Genomic DNA, 14751 nt, shown 5'->3' with positions numbered 1-14751 from the left:
GCATGATAAACATGGGAATGTCTGAGTTCATAGGTGTAAGCCCCAGATGTAGGAAAGGTTTGGGCATACACTGTGGGGAAGCATAATATAAGGCATACACACAAAAAATCAATGTGAGAAAAGGACTGTGGCTTTCCCATGCTATTTTCTCAGCCATGTAATAGTGAGGACATCAGATCATTTACTATTCATAGCACTGAGAAGAAAGCCTGTTAAAAGATTACTGTGTCTCGCACATCAACAAAGCTGTATCAACAAAGACACTTCAGCCACAGAAACAGAATATGGGAATTAACTAGATTATTAACACATTTATCACTTGCTATATAAACAGTGCTTACCTGAATTGAGAAACAGGTTTAGCAAGAGGCAATAGATGGGCAATTTTGATCACTTTCTCAGACATGGAAACAAAAACAATTCTTTGTTTTTCAATATTTATGTATATATAAAATAGTCCAATAATGGGCTTGGTTTAAGCATTTTTGGAAGACTATAGATTAAAAGCCTTTTCCCAGCTCTATGAAAAAATATGCAGAGTTACAAAAGATCAGGCTTTGTTTCTATACAGCTAGCCTCTTTCCTCAGTATTTTTAAGTTTCAAATTTAAATAAAGCATGTTATAAGAGCAAAAACAGACCATTTCCTAGTGAGATGCTAATGTCAGGAGGCAGAGAACTGAAGCAACACATACTTGCAAATTAAGTGTTATCCTAGGCTATATTTGCTTTAAAAAACCTTAAAATAATGCTTATCACTACAGATATTTTTGAAACGGTTGTGCAGTCACACCAATATAAATCAATAGCCATGATCAGGACAGCTTAATCGGGTTCAGATCAAATACACTTGAAATAACCAAACTAACAAATTGAATTTCAATAGGGACAAATGTAAGTTTCTACACAAAGGCAGGAGGAACCAGCTGCACAAATATAAGATGGGGGACACCTGGCTTGTCAGTAGTACAGTCATACCTCAGGTTGCGTCTGCTTCAGGTTGCGTGTTTGCGTCTCGCGTCCCACAGCAACCCAGAAGTACTGGAACGGGTTACTTCCGGGTTTCGCTGTTCGCGCATGCACAGAAGCGCCAAATTGCACCACACGCCTGTGCAGACGTGGCGCTTCGAGTTGTGGGCTTTTCACGTTACAGACGGGCCTCTGGGAATGGATCCACTTTACATGTGAAAAGGATCTAGGGGTCTTATTTGACCACAAGTTTAAAATGCATCAACAGTGTGTTGCAGCAGCAAACAAAAGCTACTTAATGCTATTCTAGGCTGCATCAATAGATGTACAGTGTCCAGGTCAAGGGAAGTAATAGTAACACTATATTCTGCCTTGGTCAGACCACACCTAGAATACTGTGCGCAGACATGGCGCTTTCCCCTGCGTCCTCTTCGGCTAGCGGCTGGAGCTCCGGAATGGATTCCGGTCGCAAAACAAGGTACGACTGTATTAATGACCCTTTCAATCATAAAAAAAAAGAACAATACTGAATCGCTTCTATCTACTTTCCAAGGTGATTTAGTAAATTTAAGGAGGTGATGGGAATCCACAAAACCAATTCATCTATAATACACAACAACCCTTAATGTCACACTTGTGATTGGCCTTATTATTACATGTTACTCTAACAAGAAATATAGATCTGCATGTTGCAAAACTATGCTATCCCATCTATAAAATCTATTAAACCATAGTTTACTTCCTACAGAGAAGAAAAACCATGCTTCTTGACCCAGTCCAGACTTCCCTATCCACTTGAAAGGTTCAAAACGTAACCATTACAATGTCAGATACCCCAGGAATTATATGTGGGGAAAAGGATAAGATCTCTTGAATTTAACCCATGGGGTTACTCTTTGGAAATCATTCCTGCCAAGGTATCCTCATGTGGGTGAACCTCAGTCCATGGCAAGCTGGGACGCTACACTAACCAAGAGCAATACATGTTGGAAGTCAGATTTTGTATTTTGCAATGGTAATTCATAAGCAGGTCTCCATGATGTATTCTAGACCCTTCTAGGGACATCCTGCACAGGCTTATCAAGAAGAAAACAGTTGTGCAAAATGGCTAGTTCACAATTATACAAGCAGCAACCTGCTTACAATAAGATAAAATCATTAGAACGCTATTGCTACCAAACTTACACTCTGTTTATTTATGTTTCTCTAAAGCAGCAGCATCATTTAGTTTTGTTAAGGAATAATTTCGGGGCGGGCGGGCTCGGCGGCTAACCAGTTGTCCTGTATATTGCATTTAACATTCTCTTCCCTTCCTTCCTAATAAAAGAACCAGAGATTTCCAAAAGCTGAAACAGATTAACTCTCACCCTTTTTTTATCTATTTAGATTTGCATACACAATAGTGCTTGCTAGTCAGCCAACCAACCGTTTGGTTGAGTGATCCATTCATTGCTAACAAGAGCAGCAAGTACAACAGTGTTAATCTTCTGGGGCAATTCTATAGCTCAATACAGTTAGGAGTGCCAGCAAACTGTCTTTTCCACTCAGAAGGTGTATAAAAAAAGATTAAGGGAGGATCTGTAGAGCATTCATTTATATTACTGAAGAATTACATACCAATTTGTGTTGTGGCATCCCACCCAGCTGTTGAAATCAGCTTTGAGCTATTACAGGCAACTTTGAAATATTCTCCAATGATCAGGATTAAGAAACTGGCATAGTTACTTTTGACTATTGGTGTACATCCGGGGTGTGTGTGTGTGTGTGAGAGAGAGAGAGAGAGAGAGAGAGGAAGAGAGAGAGAGAGAGACAGAAAGATCCAGTTTTGCTGAGTTTCTGCCAACCAAGGCAGAAACAGAAAAACACCGAAGATCTGGAATGATGCAGCCATCTCCTTCCCAGTGGTGCTTGACCTGGTGCAAAGCTCCAAGTGCATCCTCTGCCCAGACCAGCAACCTAATCACAGCTACAGAAGAAGACTGAGCAGTAACATTTCATTGGAACCCAACTTGTATGATGTCTAAGAATCATATGGTCATCAATGTTAATCATCACTAACACTTCAAGGGCATACAGCCAATGTAGGATTAAACTCTGTTCTCCTGCCCATTGGCTGACATCACTGTGCGGAAACAACATGGTAGGCCAAGGTTGACTGTCAGGCTGGCGTCTCCTCACTCCTGCACTAGCAGGTTATGCCCCATTCAGTCACTGCTACTCTGCATTGCAGAGGGTGTCATGTGGGGAGCCTGCTGTATTTAAAGCCCTGCACAAGCAAGGATGAGTATAGCAGGGTCCTTACTGAAGACCCTCACCCTCTAACATGTGGAAGTTGGCTTGGTTGGGTGGCAGGGACACCTCAGTGTCGGGCACCAATGAGTACATTCACTCTCTCCCTCATCATAGCACCCCTTTAATGCTTGAATAGGACTATAGCAGAAATTGCTAACCTGGGGCTCTCCCAAATGTTGCTGGGATCCAGCTCCCATCAGCCCCAGCCAGGATGGTTAGGAACAAAGGGAGCTGCCAGCAGCTTCTAAGATTAGCCACCCCTAAGCTGTGAGCTCACCAAATTTTGAAACCAGGTTTTGAAACAGTTCAAAATCTCGGTTAAGAATGAATGGGGTTTGTCTTAATTTTTCTAAGCTGTCTTAAAAACAACACCACACAATTCATGGAGCACAGGGCAAATGAAACACCTGAGTCTAGCACTGCTAGAGGATATACCTATCAATCTGTGTTTGCTTCTCTGTCCTACAGATTTCATACAACCTTGTCAGCAAATATTTTTTAAGGCTCAACTGCCCTCGAAAAACAGTAATGCCTACCTCTGCATATGTTGTAATGGGCCTGTGGCTTCGAAGGGCATAATTATTCAAGTGTGCACCTAGTCTTTCGAGCTGCGTATACATTCAAAGAGAAAATGTGAGCTGGGAGACAGGATTCTGTGGCCACAATAGCAGTCCTTCCTTTTCCAGGTGATATGAAATACTTTAATCACACCACGGAGAATGCCATCTTACTTCTAATTAGCTACTAGATGATTATACCACTTGTCATACAGCTAAGCATGTTCATGACTGCCTTCCCAGGAGGCCAAAGCGAAGGTAAAGCCTCTAACATTTTAGCTGCTTCTGACAAAGTCAAGCCGATTGCCACAGGGCAGACACTGCTCTGCATTTTTGCTTGATGTAGAGACTACTTTCTGGGATAAAGCATGCTGCATGGACAAAGTAAATTCCTAAGAAGGATAATTGACCCCAAATATGAGGCAGCATACAAAAAAAGGGAGCAGAGTTGTACTCTTTTAGGAAGTCAGAGGGAAAGAAGCCCCAAGATGAGAGGAATCGTGTAGTGAAACCGCCATTAATACTGGCAACTATGTAAAGCACTACCCACATGCCACATTTACTAAAACTGCTCAGCAGGGGCTCAGCTAACAGCTAGAAAGCAAGAACAGTCAGTGCAATGTTTTTTTCAGACATGGCCTTTTAAAAGCCACGTGGTGTCTTCAACATCAGTAACTGAGGAACGTTTCAAAAATCTCAGCACATGTACAAAAGCCTGAGACACTATGTTCTTCTCAGTCTCTATCTGAGCCTGCTTATTGCTACTCCAATTCTTAACTACTCCTCAAAAATAAGAAGAGGCAGAAAAAGGATACCACCAAAAGGTATTTTTAATTCTCATGGAAATCTATAATAAACCAGGTCTAAAATTATGACTCTTCCTTTATGCCAAATATGTTCCTACCTTTCATTAGAATCTCAAGAAAATATAGTTTTAGAGTGAATTGAGAGTCACTACTGAGTAGACAGCTAGCAAGAAATGCATCTACCATCACATAAATTAATCTTAGCAGGAAGCACTAAAATTGTGGGAGGAATTGGTGATATGGTTTAGGACACAGAAGGTCACCCATTCAAGCTTCACGTGCCTCTTTCCTTTTGCAGCCTCCCCACTGTTTAAAAAGAGACAGAAGGGGGACTGAAAGGTTAGAGTGGGAAGGAGAGAGCAAAGCCAAATTGTGAGCCCTGAAGCATACAGACCCCCTGTAATTCAAACATGTCTAAGCTGCACTAAGCCTTGATGAGCTGCTGCAGGATGTTTTGTCTCCTGCATGCTGCAACACTGCCAGAAGGGCATCAAAACCAGCAGAATTTCCCATAATTTGGATAAAGCGGCATCTTCCAGCAATAGCAGTGCCTGTGAGCCTCCCTCTCCACTGGCAGAGAAGCATTGTACCCCTTCCCAAGGCTACTCGGGAAGGAAATGTAAGATTGCAGCTTAAATCAAATATAGCATTATTTTAAAAAAAAATAATCTCCAATATCCAGCACTGGAGGTCACCAATGATATCTCTTAACATGTGCTCATGTTTCCAACTGGCAGTTATTTTATGCTCTATAAGTTAGTAAACACTGTTTTTATTGTGAAAATAAGAAGAATTGAAAACTGGGTTAGCAGCTGTATTGAAATTTCTAAACCCTATTCAGATCTATGCAGGACAAGTATGTTGGACATAAGAATTGCTTGCTTTAGCAGTTTTATTTCATTCTTGTTTAAGAACCTTTAAAATGCCTTCCATATAGATGGTTTTTACTATAAACCAGCAGTTAAAGAACCTAATGCAACTGTGCAGGAAAAGACTTGTTTCTGGGGATTAATTTTTTTTAAAGAAAATATGCCTTTGTATATCAAACCTTGATAATCTTTTTTGCCTTGCTGTCTGCTTTTTTGTGCCATCATCAGACTAGTATTTTCTTTTCCGGATTAGTGATGTACTTAACAGAGAGAATTGCCCGAAGCTACACATTATAAGATTTCCAGATTATGTGTTTGTCTCTATGATTTGTGTCTGCACTGGACAGGAGGCCAAAGAATCATAACTGACAAAGCAATAAATAAAAAATAGTTCACCTAGGAGCATGGATATGGGAACATTTGGAAGAGCTGGTCACACATTCAAGAATTCCACATTATACCAAAAAGAACATTCAAATTCCACATTTGTTTGATCATAGAGAGAACTGGATATGATACGTGTGGTATTAATACTCAGCAGAGGCAGGAAGTTTCCAGTCACTGGTGGAGTTCCATCTCCCTTGGCCACTCAAGGTTTATGATATCCTTGTGGCTGGAGGCCCACTGCTGCACCTAAAAGTAGGAGCACCTTTCACTAGCTCCACATAATAAGGAAAACATGGTGTGCGCGCACATCCCAGCAACTTTGCTGGGGGTGATGGTAGAAAAAAACAGCTCTGAATACCAAGTACCATTTTAGAGAAACCGTAGAGATTCATGAGAGATTCTATGAACATTGGAACAGGAGCAGTTTATAAACCCTGATGACAAAGAGAAATGAGTTGAGGGCAAAACTATTCAAGAGATTTTGAAAACATGATACAGTCAATGCTAGAAAATATCTAGCAAACAATGAATGGTTTTGTAAAACCCTACTACAGGAGCTACTACCAGCAATTCATATTGCCTGTCCAGGAAGACGCCTCTACAAATAGAATTATGCTGCTGTCCCAATATCATAACTGACAAGAGCATTTATTCACCCACAGAAAGCTGACTGAGCTGCCCACCACAACATACCAATTCAGTGCAAGACTTGCAATAAAGCCACATGCTCTTGGTATTGTTTGCAAGTGGATTTATTTTGCACATTGTCCATCCCATTAGGGTTTAAGAGTGATCCACTTACCTTCATAATACTTTTTAAATCCTGCACATATGTCCTCTCTGTCTCCAGGATTTCTTGGACCACTCTGTCAACGTACAGGAGCTTTGGGCTTGGAGGCTCAGCGATCAAGGACATGACACAGTTTCTGCTACTTTCCTTAGAGTCAGCTCTCCGTGGCATACTTGGCCTTCTCCCAAGACTTCCGTCAGAGGTCTGCTCCTTTGGAGGGTTGTTTTTTCTCAGCTCCTTGCTGGAAAATCGCTGGGCCGGGCTCAGCTCTAGCTTTATGGCCCCTGCTTCCTTATCCTGGTTGAATAAGCCCAGGTGATTGTTTGAAACTAGCGTTGTTCTGCTGCCAAAGGAACAGTGGCTATCCCTGGAGGATGCAGAAGATGAGGTGGAGCTGAAGCTGACAGGACGGTCACTGTCTGACAGTTCCATGGTCTTAATCCCACAATAGTGGAAGTGTCCGTCTTCTCTGTGCAGGCTCTCCCCTGTTGTCTTGGGGGTCGTGCCTACCATCACAGGAGGCAGCACGGCAAGAGGCAAATGGTAGCCATCTTTAAGGGGAGGAAAAAGAAACAATGCCTTTGTTAAATAAAGCGTCATTATCATTGAGTCTCCTCCCCAAAAAGGGAGACGTCCAACCTGCTTACCTTTGACAGCTATTTGAAATCATCACTCACAGTCCCAATTTACTGTAATAAACCAGCTTCCCTAGAGTTTCTCCCTAGACACTTCCTTGAGGCCTATATAAACAGCCATTTGACTGATTACTTGTACTGAGAAAGCATACCTTACAGCAGGCATGTCCAAATTTCGTTTCAGAAGCCGAATGCGGCCCGCTAGTCGGGTTTAATCAGGCCCCTGTGGCAGTCTGGCAGTTTATTTCCTGGGGTAAAATACTAAAAACTTCAACCCTAAAAAAAAGCTCAACAATTTCAGTCCTAATAAAAACTCAACAACAACCTCAATCCTAAAAAAAGGGTTAACAACTTTGGTCGACCCTTTGGTCAGCCCTCACGGGCCTTCACTTCATCAAATCTGGCCCTCTTTGAAAAAAGGACACCACTGCCTTACAGGTAAGGAAAGCTTCAATAAGTTGGCAAAAAAGCTAGTGAAACATTTGGTGGGCTAGTAACAGTTGTAAACTGGTTTGTAGAATTTCTTTGTATGTTTTCCACTGTACTCTTTTCCTCTCTCTTTCCTTCTTGATACTGTATGCGGACAGGAGAGCTTTCAGATTTAAGTTTTATCTTTATATATTATGGGGATGAGATTATATTCCACCCCTCTTGTTTGGAGAAGGAACACTCAAATTAGATAGCTGAAGATCTCTTGGCATACTATTTACTGGACATATCTTCTACTTTACATGTGTAAGTAATTGCTTAGCCTGTTCACAGAGACATTACAAATTCATTAGGTTTTCATACTTTAATTTAAAAGGGGAGGGAGAAGAAGAAGAAGAATATATGTACTTAAATAATAAATTTGTGAAGACTTTAAGGTGTGGACAACACTTTCTCATTTTTTACTGCAACCGAGTAAGCAAAAACCCTGATCCACCATGCTGGAGTGGGTTTGGAGGAATTGGGAAGACACTACCACCGAAATGAAGTGTTTTCAGAGAAGGGATGAGCCAGCACAGGATCTGCCCATATGCCATCAAGCAACAGAATTGATCTGAGTCCCTTTGGTGCACTAGACTGGGAGCTGGAGCAGCAGAGCAGTCTCTGTTCTCCACACTCTGCCCTGGCTGGTGCTAGCAGTGAAGCTGTGGAAGGATGGCTGTGGCTATGATGCTCCATTAAGCCTCACCATTGCACTCTTGCACAGCTCTCTCTCTCTCTCTCTCTCTCTCTCTCTCTCTCTCTCTCTCTGTGCCCAAGAAATAATACAAATATAATGTTTTTTGTGATTAGCAACTAAAATTATTACAAAAATTAGTATATGCAGCTTCATTGAAAAAGGAGTGATTTTCCTTGGTTTCTGATAAAGAAATATGTATGTGTGTTATCAGCATTAAAAACACCACTAAAACCAGAATAAAAATACACTGCAGATTTAGACTGGCTTGAAACCTGAATAAATAAGATAACTGGGAATGTCTTCCGTTAATTTATCACAAAGACGTATAACTTAAAATCTGTGACAAAGGACACCTGATTAGCTGCCTTAGCTGAGGCAGAAAGAGTTCCTGTTTCTTTCAATCACTTTGTAGTCCTTCTTCCTGTTTCACTGATACGCTGTCTCACTTACAGATAACCTGAATGAACTAGTAAGTCATGTTTACTTTGTCAACACCGCACAGTTCAGTAATATAAACTATAGAAAAAGAAGCAAAGAATCCTCAGGAGGGGCCACATTTAAGGCAATACAAGCAAAAAGGAAGATATTGTGCAATGTGAGATCTTGATCGTTTTTACAACCACTTAGCTTTAATTAAGTTGTAATGTGCTCTGCTCTTAAAAGCCTTCAAGTTAGAGGACCTTGACCCAGGGTTTAGGACAGGAATGGAGAACCTGAGACCTGCAGGTGTTGCTGGACTCCAGGTCTCATCAGCTAGCATGGCAAATGGTCAAGGATGGTGGAAGGTGTACTATATTGCAACATCTGGATAGCCACAGGTTCCCTATCACTGGTTTAAGAGCATGAAAGCTCTGCAGCCAAATTCATGGGATCTGAATATTACAAAGCTGTGTCTGAAAAATTTAAAACTAACAGGTATTGAGGAGATGTCCATCAAACTTGCAGATGACACCAAACTGGGAGGGGTAACCGATGCTGCATTAAAGATGACCTTAACAGATTGGAGAACTGGGTCAAAACTAACAAAATGAATTTCAATAAGGACAAATGTAAGGTTCTACTCTTAGGCTGCACAAATATAATGGGGGACACATGGCTTGCCAGTAGTACATGTGAACAGGATCTAGGGGTCTTAGTAGACCACAAGCTTAATATCGCACCAGTGCGATGCAGCAGTGGGGGAAAGCTATTCTAGGCTGCATCAACAGAAATATTGTGTTCCAATCAAGGGAAGCAATAATACCGCTCTATTTTGCCTTCGTCAGGCCACACCTGGAGTACTGTGTCCAGTTCTGGGCACCACAATTTAAGGATATTGACAAGCTGGAATGTGTGCAGAGCAGGGCAACCAAGATGATAAAGAGGCTGGAAACCAAGCCTTATGAGGAACAGCTGAGGGATTAGGGTATGTTTAGCCTGGAAAAGAGGAGACTGGGAGAAAATATGATAGCCATCTTTAAATATCTAAAGTGCTGTCACATAGAGGATGGAGCAAGCTCTGGAGGGTAGGTCCTGAATCAATGGATTCAAGTTACAAGAAATGAGATTCCGACTAAACACCAGGAAGAACTTTCTGACAGCAAGAGATGTTCAACAGACTCCAATGAGAGGTGTTGACTCTCCTTCCTAGGAGTTTTTAAGCAGAGGTTGGGTGGCCATCGGTCATGCATGATCCAGTTGAGATTCCTGCATTGCAGGGGGCTGGAAAAGATGATTCTCAAGGTCATAGTAGCAAAGGAAACTTGCTTACGCCAGGCCAGACCATTTAGTCAAGTATCTCAGTGTTGTGATTGGCAGCATCTTTCCAATGCCACAGGCAGAAGTCCATCACCTGCAACCCAACCATTTAACTGGAGAGGCTGGGGATTTAGGCTGGGGCCTTCTGCATACTGCAATGGTCCTTTCTTTTGTCCTATCTTAGAGGCCTGTAAGTAGAGGAGACCTGGCCCAAGGAAAGCAGTAAGTGACACTGAAATTTTTAGTTCAGGTGGATATCCAGGTCTGCTGCTGAATGGTAATGCATAGAGGAAACACTTGTTACAAAAAATAAAGTTACGATTATAAATATATGTGGGTCTTTAAGGAGATCTAGAATTCTAATAAACGTTAGACCAAAAGAACAGGATGCTGCATTTTATGATCTATGAGATCTCTTTAAATATGGTAATCCTGTGGTATATACCTCTGCAGAAAGCATACTTCAGTGGAAATACCCAAGGTGCTTGACATGTGGTTGTTGCAGAAAATGGCTGTCTGTGTCAAGCAATTTGTCCTACTTTATAAGATTTGGTTAGGCTTAACATTTCATTTCCCCAAATTCTGCCACCCTGCTCCATATCACTGGCAGCCGAGGCAAGGAAGTATTAGGGTAAATCTGGCAAAATTATACTGGAGTGGAGGTGGGTAACAAGATGACTGCATTTTGGGCAACAGGTTTTTATCAAACATTAAATCCATTTTCACCCTTTTATTGTGCACTGGGGGTGGGGGGTGGGGAAGAATGCCAGCTCTATATGCTTTCATAGATCTACAACTGACAGGGCTTTGGTTTGGTTTGTGCAAGCTAAGCAATGGAAAGAGGGCTAATTGCATGTTTATCAACACTCACAGATAAATGTGTTTCAGCAACATGATCCCTTTCTTGCCCATACCTTTCCACAAATGTAGTTAAGCTCCCCACCCTGTCTGGCCTACTGCCTGTGAAGGCACATACCGCTGATATGCCAACAAGACACTTTAAACACAAACAAATGCACAGAGTGAACTAGAGAGACAGTGATACAATATCAGGCTGGGAAATGCACTCACAGGTAACTTTAGTACTAGAAACTGTATGTTACAAGATCAAATATGAAAAAATAAGTTTCCCATGGTTAATAGTCTAATATTAACTTACATGAGGTTTTGATATCAAGCATGCCACATTCAGGTTTTTGCCATTCATTATGCATTTTAGGAGATGCTGATGCTTTCAATGGTTATGCTTACAGCAATCACTGAAAGCACTCTTATTTCTGACAATTTCAAAGGTCAAAATAATGTAGCTTGATAAATCTAGCAGTGCCACATTTGAAACTTCACACCCATTTGCATTCCTTATACTAATTGCTGAAACTACATGCGAACATCTGCATCCCACATTAAAGCACACGATTCATGCTGTTGCCTCCCTGAAACACTTAATTTTAAAATTATTATCCACATAATCAGCATTACACCACTAAATAATTATCATTCATTGCACATGAAATCAAATGTTAATCTGAGCTATTTCCATTCTTAATAATTTAATTAGGGAGCTTTTAAGCAATTAAGGTCATGCTGCTGCACAACACAAGAGTAAAAAAGGTTGCTTGTAAAAAGTTGTGATCAAATTTTATTTGAAAGCTAAGGACGACATGCTTCAGAGCTTGATCACCTTACAGTGCACACACACTCACAGGTGCTGTTACTGTCACAGAAACTTCCCACACAGATACGGCACTCTGTCCTGAACATAGATGACATCAAACACCACTTTGCATAGGCAGCATGGACAGCTTAGCTGCAATGTAATAAAAAACAAACAAACCACAATAATCTTCAACAGTTTCAAGCAGGGCCACTAAAACTGTATTCATTACAGCATACAAAGCAAATTCAGCACACTACAGAAATATTCAACAGCCTATTCAAGAAGTGCAAAACCTGCAGCCAGTGATGGGCTCCTTTCAAATGCCCCCAAATGCCCATAGGAAACTACAAACTTGCCCACCAGTTTGCCTTTTGTTTCCCAAGCTCAAATAAGCTACCTGGCTCTATCACACAGTCTTCTGTCATAGCATACAACATGTTTGAGTCCCCAAGCACTGTTCCAAAGGAAAGTCCTCTGCGACGGTATCTCACCACTGTGGAATGTCTTCAATGATCCTTACGCAGTGAACGGACAAGCTCCCCCCTCTCTCCCTTACGCTCCCTCGCACAACTTGCAACCTACCTGTGTAATAGAAGATAAATGCATTCTCCAACTCCGGCAGTTCCCCCAAATCACCTCGCTCAGGCACTAAGGTAAAATGAGATGGTCTCGCTAGCCTGTTCAGCTCCTTTGGTAGAAATACTGCCTGAGTCAGCTTTCGGCTATCGAAACCCTAATGCACAAAAGGCTCCACAGGAACCTGATTCACAACTTTCTCATTGCCCACACCAAATGCAGTCGTCGGCATCGCTAAGAGCCTTAAATGAAACATGACATCATTCAATTCAGGAACAGGACAATAGACACCACTGTGGGTAACTTTAAATGCACACTTCACTGAGCAACACGCCACTAACTAGTCTCTTTAGGTGGGGGAGGGAGCGGCTTCCAACATTCTGATTGCTTTCCTTCAACCAGTGATTAACTCTATACAACACTGAGAAAAATGCAAAGAAAATATGAGCTGGAACAGATAAAATCAATGTCCTGTTAGTGCAGGAGAATAATAGTTTTAAAAGTACAGAAATGGGTAAATTGATACCCCTGAATTGCACCAACATGTGAAGACAGTTTTGGCATATTAAAAATGGCTGACGCTGCACTGCAAATTTAACAGCAACATTTTGGCCTTTAACTTTTTATCTGCCCTCCCCCACCACTGTAAAAAATAGAAATTAAAGATTTTCTTTAAATTAAAAGGATGCATTCTTGCTAATAAATAAATAAATATAATACAGAGAGGAGTTTGCATACACATATACCTGATGAAGGATTTACATTTTTCATATTTACACTTACATGTTCATATAAAACATGAACAGAAAACACTATAAATATTTTTAGTGGTTTTTTTTTAAAAAAATTCAAACTATAATATGCAGCCATACAACAAAATAACACCAATGCCAGGTTCCTTAAAGTAATGGTATCAGGGCACTTATTATGTCCAGTCCAGTTCTGCACTTCCCTTAATACCTGGATCAGGTACTTCTAAAATGTTAGTAATATCAAAACTACCAGGCCACAATTTCACAAATTTCAGTCTGTCTAATAATTGCACCACATACAGATGGAGCACACATCTTGAATGTAAAAGGTCTCCAACAATCTCATTGAACCACCATGGGTCGTATAGTTTCTGGTACACCTATGGGAGATTGCAGTCAAATCCAACAATGCATATTCTTGCTAGTTAGTAAGTTTTGGAACTAACGACCACAGAGGTGTATTGCTGATAGGCAGAGACTCAGACCATAGAAATATAATTGGCAGAGAGGGCTCTTTATGAAGTCATTTCCCCTCCTCTCTGGAATGGGAAGAAACAAAGAAGCATTTCATGTTCCCCCCTCCCTTCCTTTGACCAGCAATGAGGGTAGACATGCCCTCTGCTTGCTCCAGCTCAGGCACATGCCTAAGACTGTTTCTACTGTAAATATACCGTATTTTTCGCCCTATAGGATGCACTTTTCCCCCTCCAAAAATGAAGGGGAAATGTGTGTTCATCCTATGGGGCGAATGCAGGCTTTCGCTGAAGCCTGGAGAGCGAGAGGGGTCGGTGCACACCGACCCCTCTCGCTCTCCAGGCTTCAGGAAGCTATCCGCAAGCAGTGGGAGAGCTGCGGGAAGAAGTTTCGCGGAGAGCTGCCTGGACCCAGAAGCCTGGGGGGCGCTGAGCTCAGCATCCCCCAGGCTTTGGGCTTCGCGCAGCTCTCCACAAGCCGTGGGAGAGCTGCTCAAAGTCGAGCAGCTCTCCCTCGGCTTGCGGATAGCAGCCTGTTCTGGGGGGGAAATAAATTTTCCCCCCTTATTTCCCCCCCCAAAACCTAGGTGCATCCTATGGGCCGGTGCGCCCTATGGGACGAAAAATACGGTAAGTATTTTACCTGCATATAGCCTTTCCTACATATTAAAACCCATCCCACAAAACCAGCTATCACATATAGATTTCATAATATGCTCGACCTTGGCCTGACCCAGCAATGTTTTTTTTTTAAAATGTTTTTCCAGCAAAAGTGCATACTCAAACAGCACTTCATACGTTTTATCTATGCCTTAAGTATTGAGAGAATGTGAGTATGTCATACTGGTTTGTAAATTAAGAACCCTATTATCTTGCCTTGGTTATGTCAGCCCTTGGTGACAAGGCTGCATCCACCTTTGCTGCCTTCTACTTTATTCCCCGCCCCCAGCAGCTGATTGGGGCCTTCTCTAGTCTCCTATGAGGCTCTGCTCTCTGTCTGAAGGACAGAGGGGAGAGCTAGCATTCCTTGCTTCCTGTTCCATAGTAGCAAGATAACTTCCATCATCCAACCCCAGTTTCTACA

At 41.8% G+C, this 14751-nt stretch overlaps 1 protein-coding gene across 8 annotated transcripts in view; it reads right to left on the bottom strand.

Annotated features, from left to right (window-relative positions):
• Positions 1-14751, bottom strand: part of LOC308473089 (pleckstrin homology domain-containing family G member 1-like) — a 103742-nt gene that overhangs the window by 33349 nt on the left and 55642 nt on the right. For 4 of the 8 annotated variants that reach the window (XM_080998351.1, XM_080998348.1, XM_080998352.1 and 1 more), the window contains one exon: positions 6682-7220. In XM_080998351.1, the coding sequence (XP_080854477.1) occupies positions 6682-7220 (539 nt within the window). Of the gene's footprint in view, positions 1-6681; positions 7221-10654; positions 10677-11912; positions 12017-12448; positions 12466-14751 lie in introns of those variants that run through there. The other 4 variants (XM_080998349.1, XM_080998350.1, XM_080998355.1 and 1 more) reach the window with 3 other exon arrangements.

This window comes from Podarcis pityusensis (genome assembly GCF_964106645.2).
Source record: "Podarcis pityusensis genome assembly, chromosome: 3".
Classification (NCBI taxonomy): Eukaryota; Metazoa; Chordata; class Lepidosauria; order Squamata; family Lacertidae; genus Podarcis; species Podarcis pityusensis.
The sequence above is the reverse complement of the archived record's forward strand: the minus strand, read 5'-3'. Positions and strand labels throughout refer to the sequence as shown.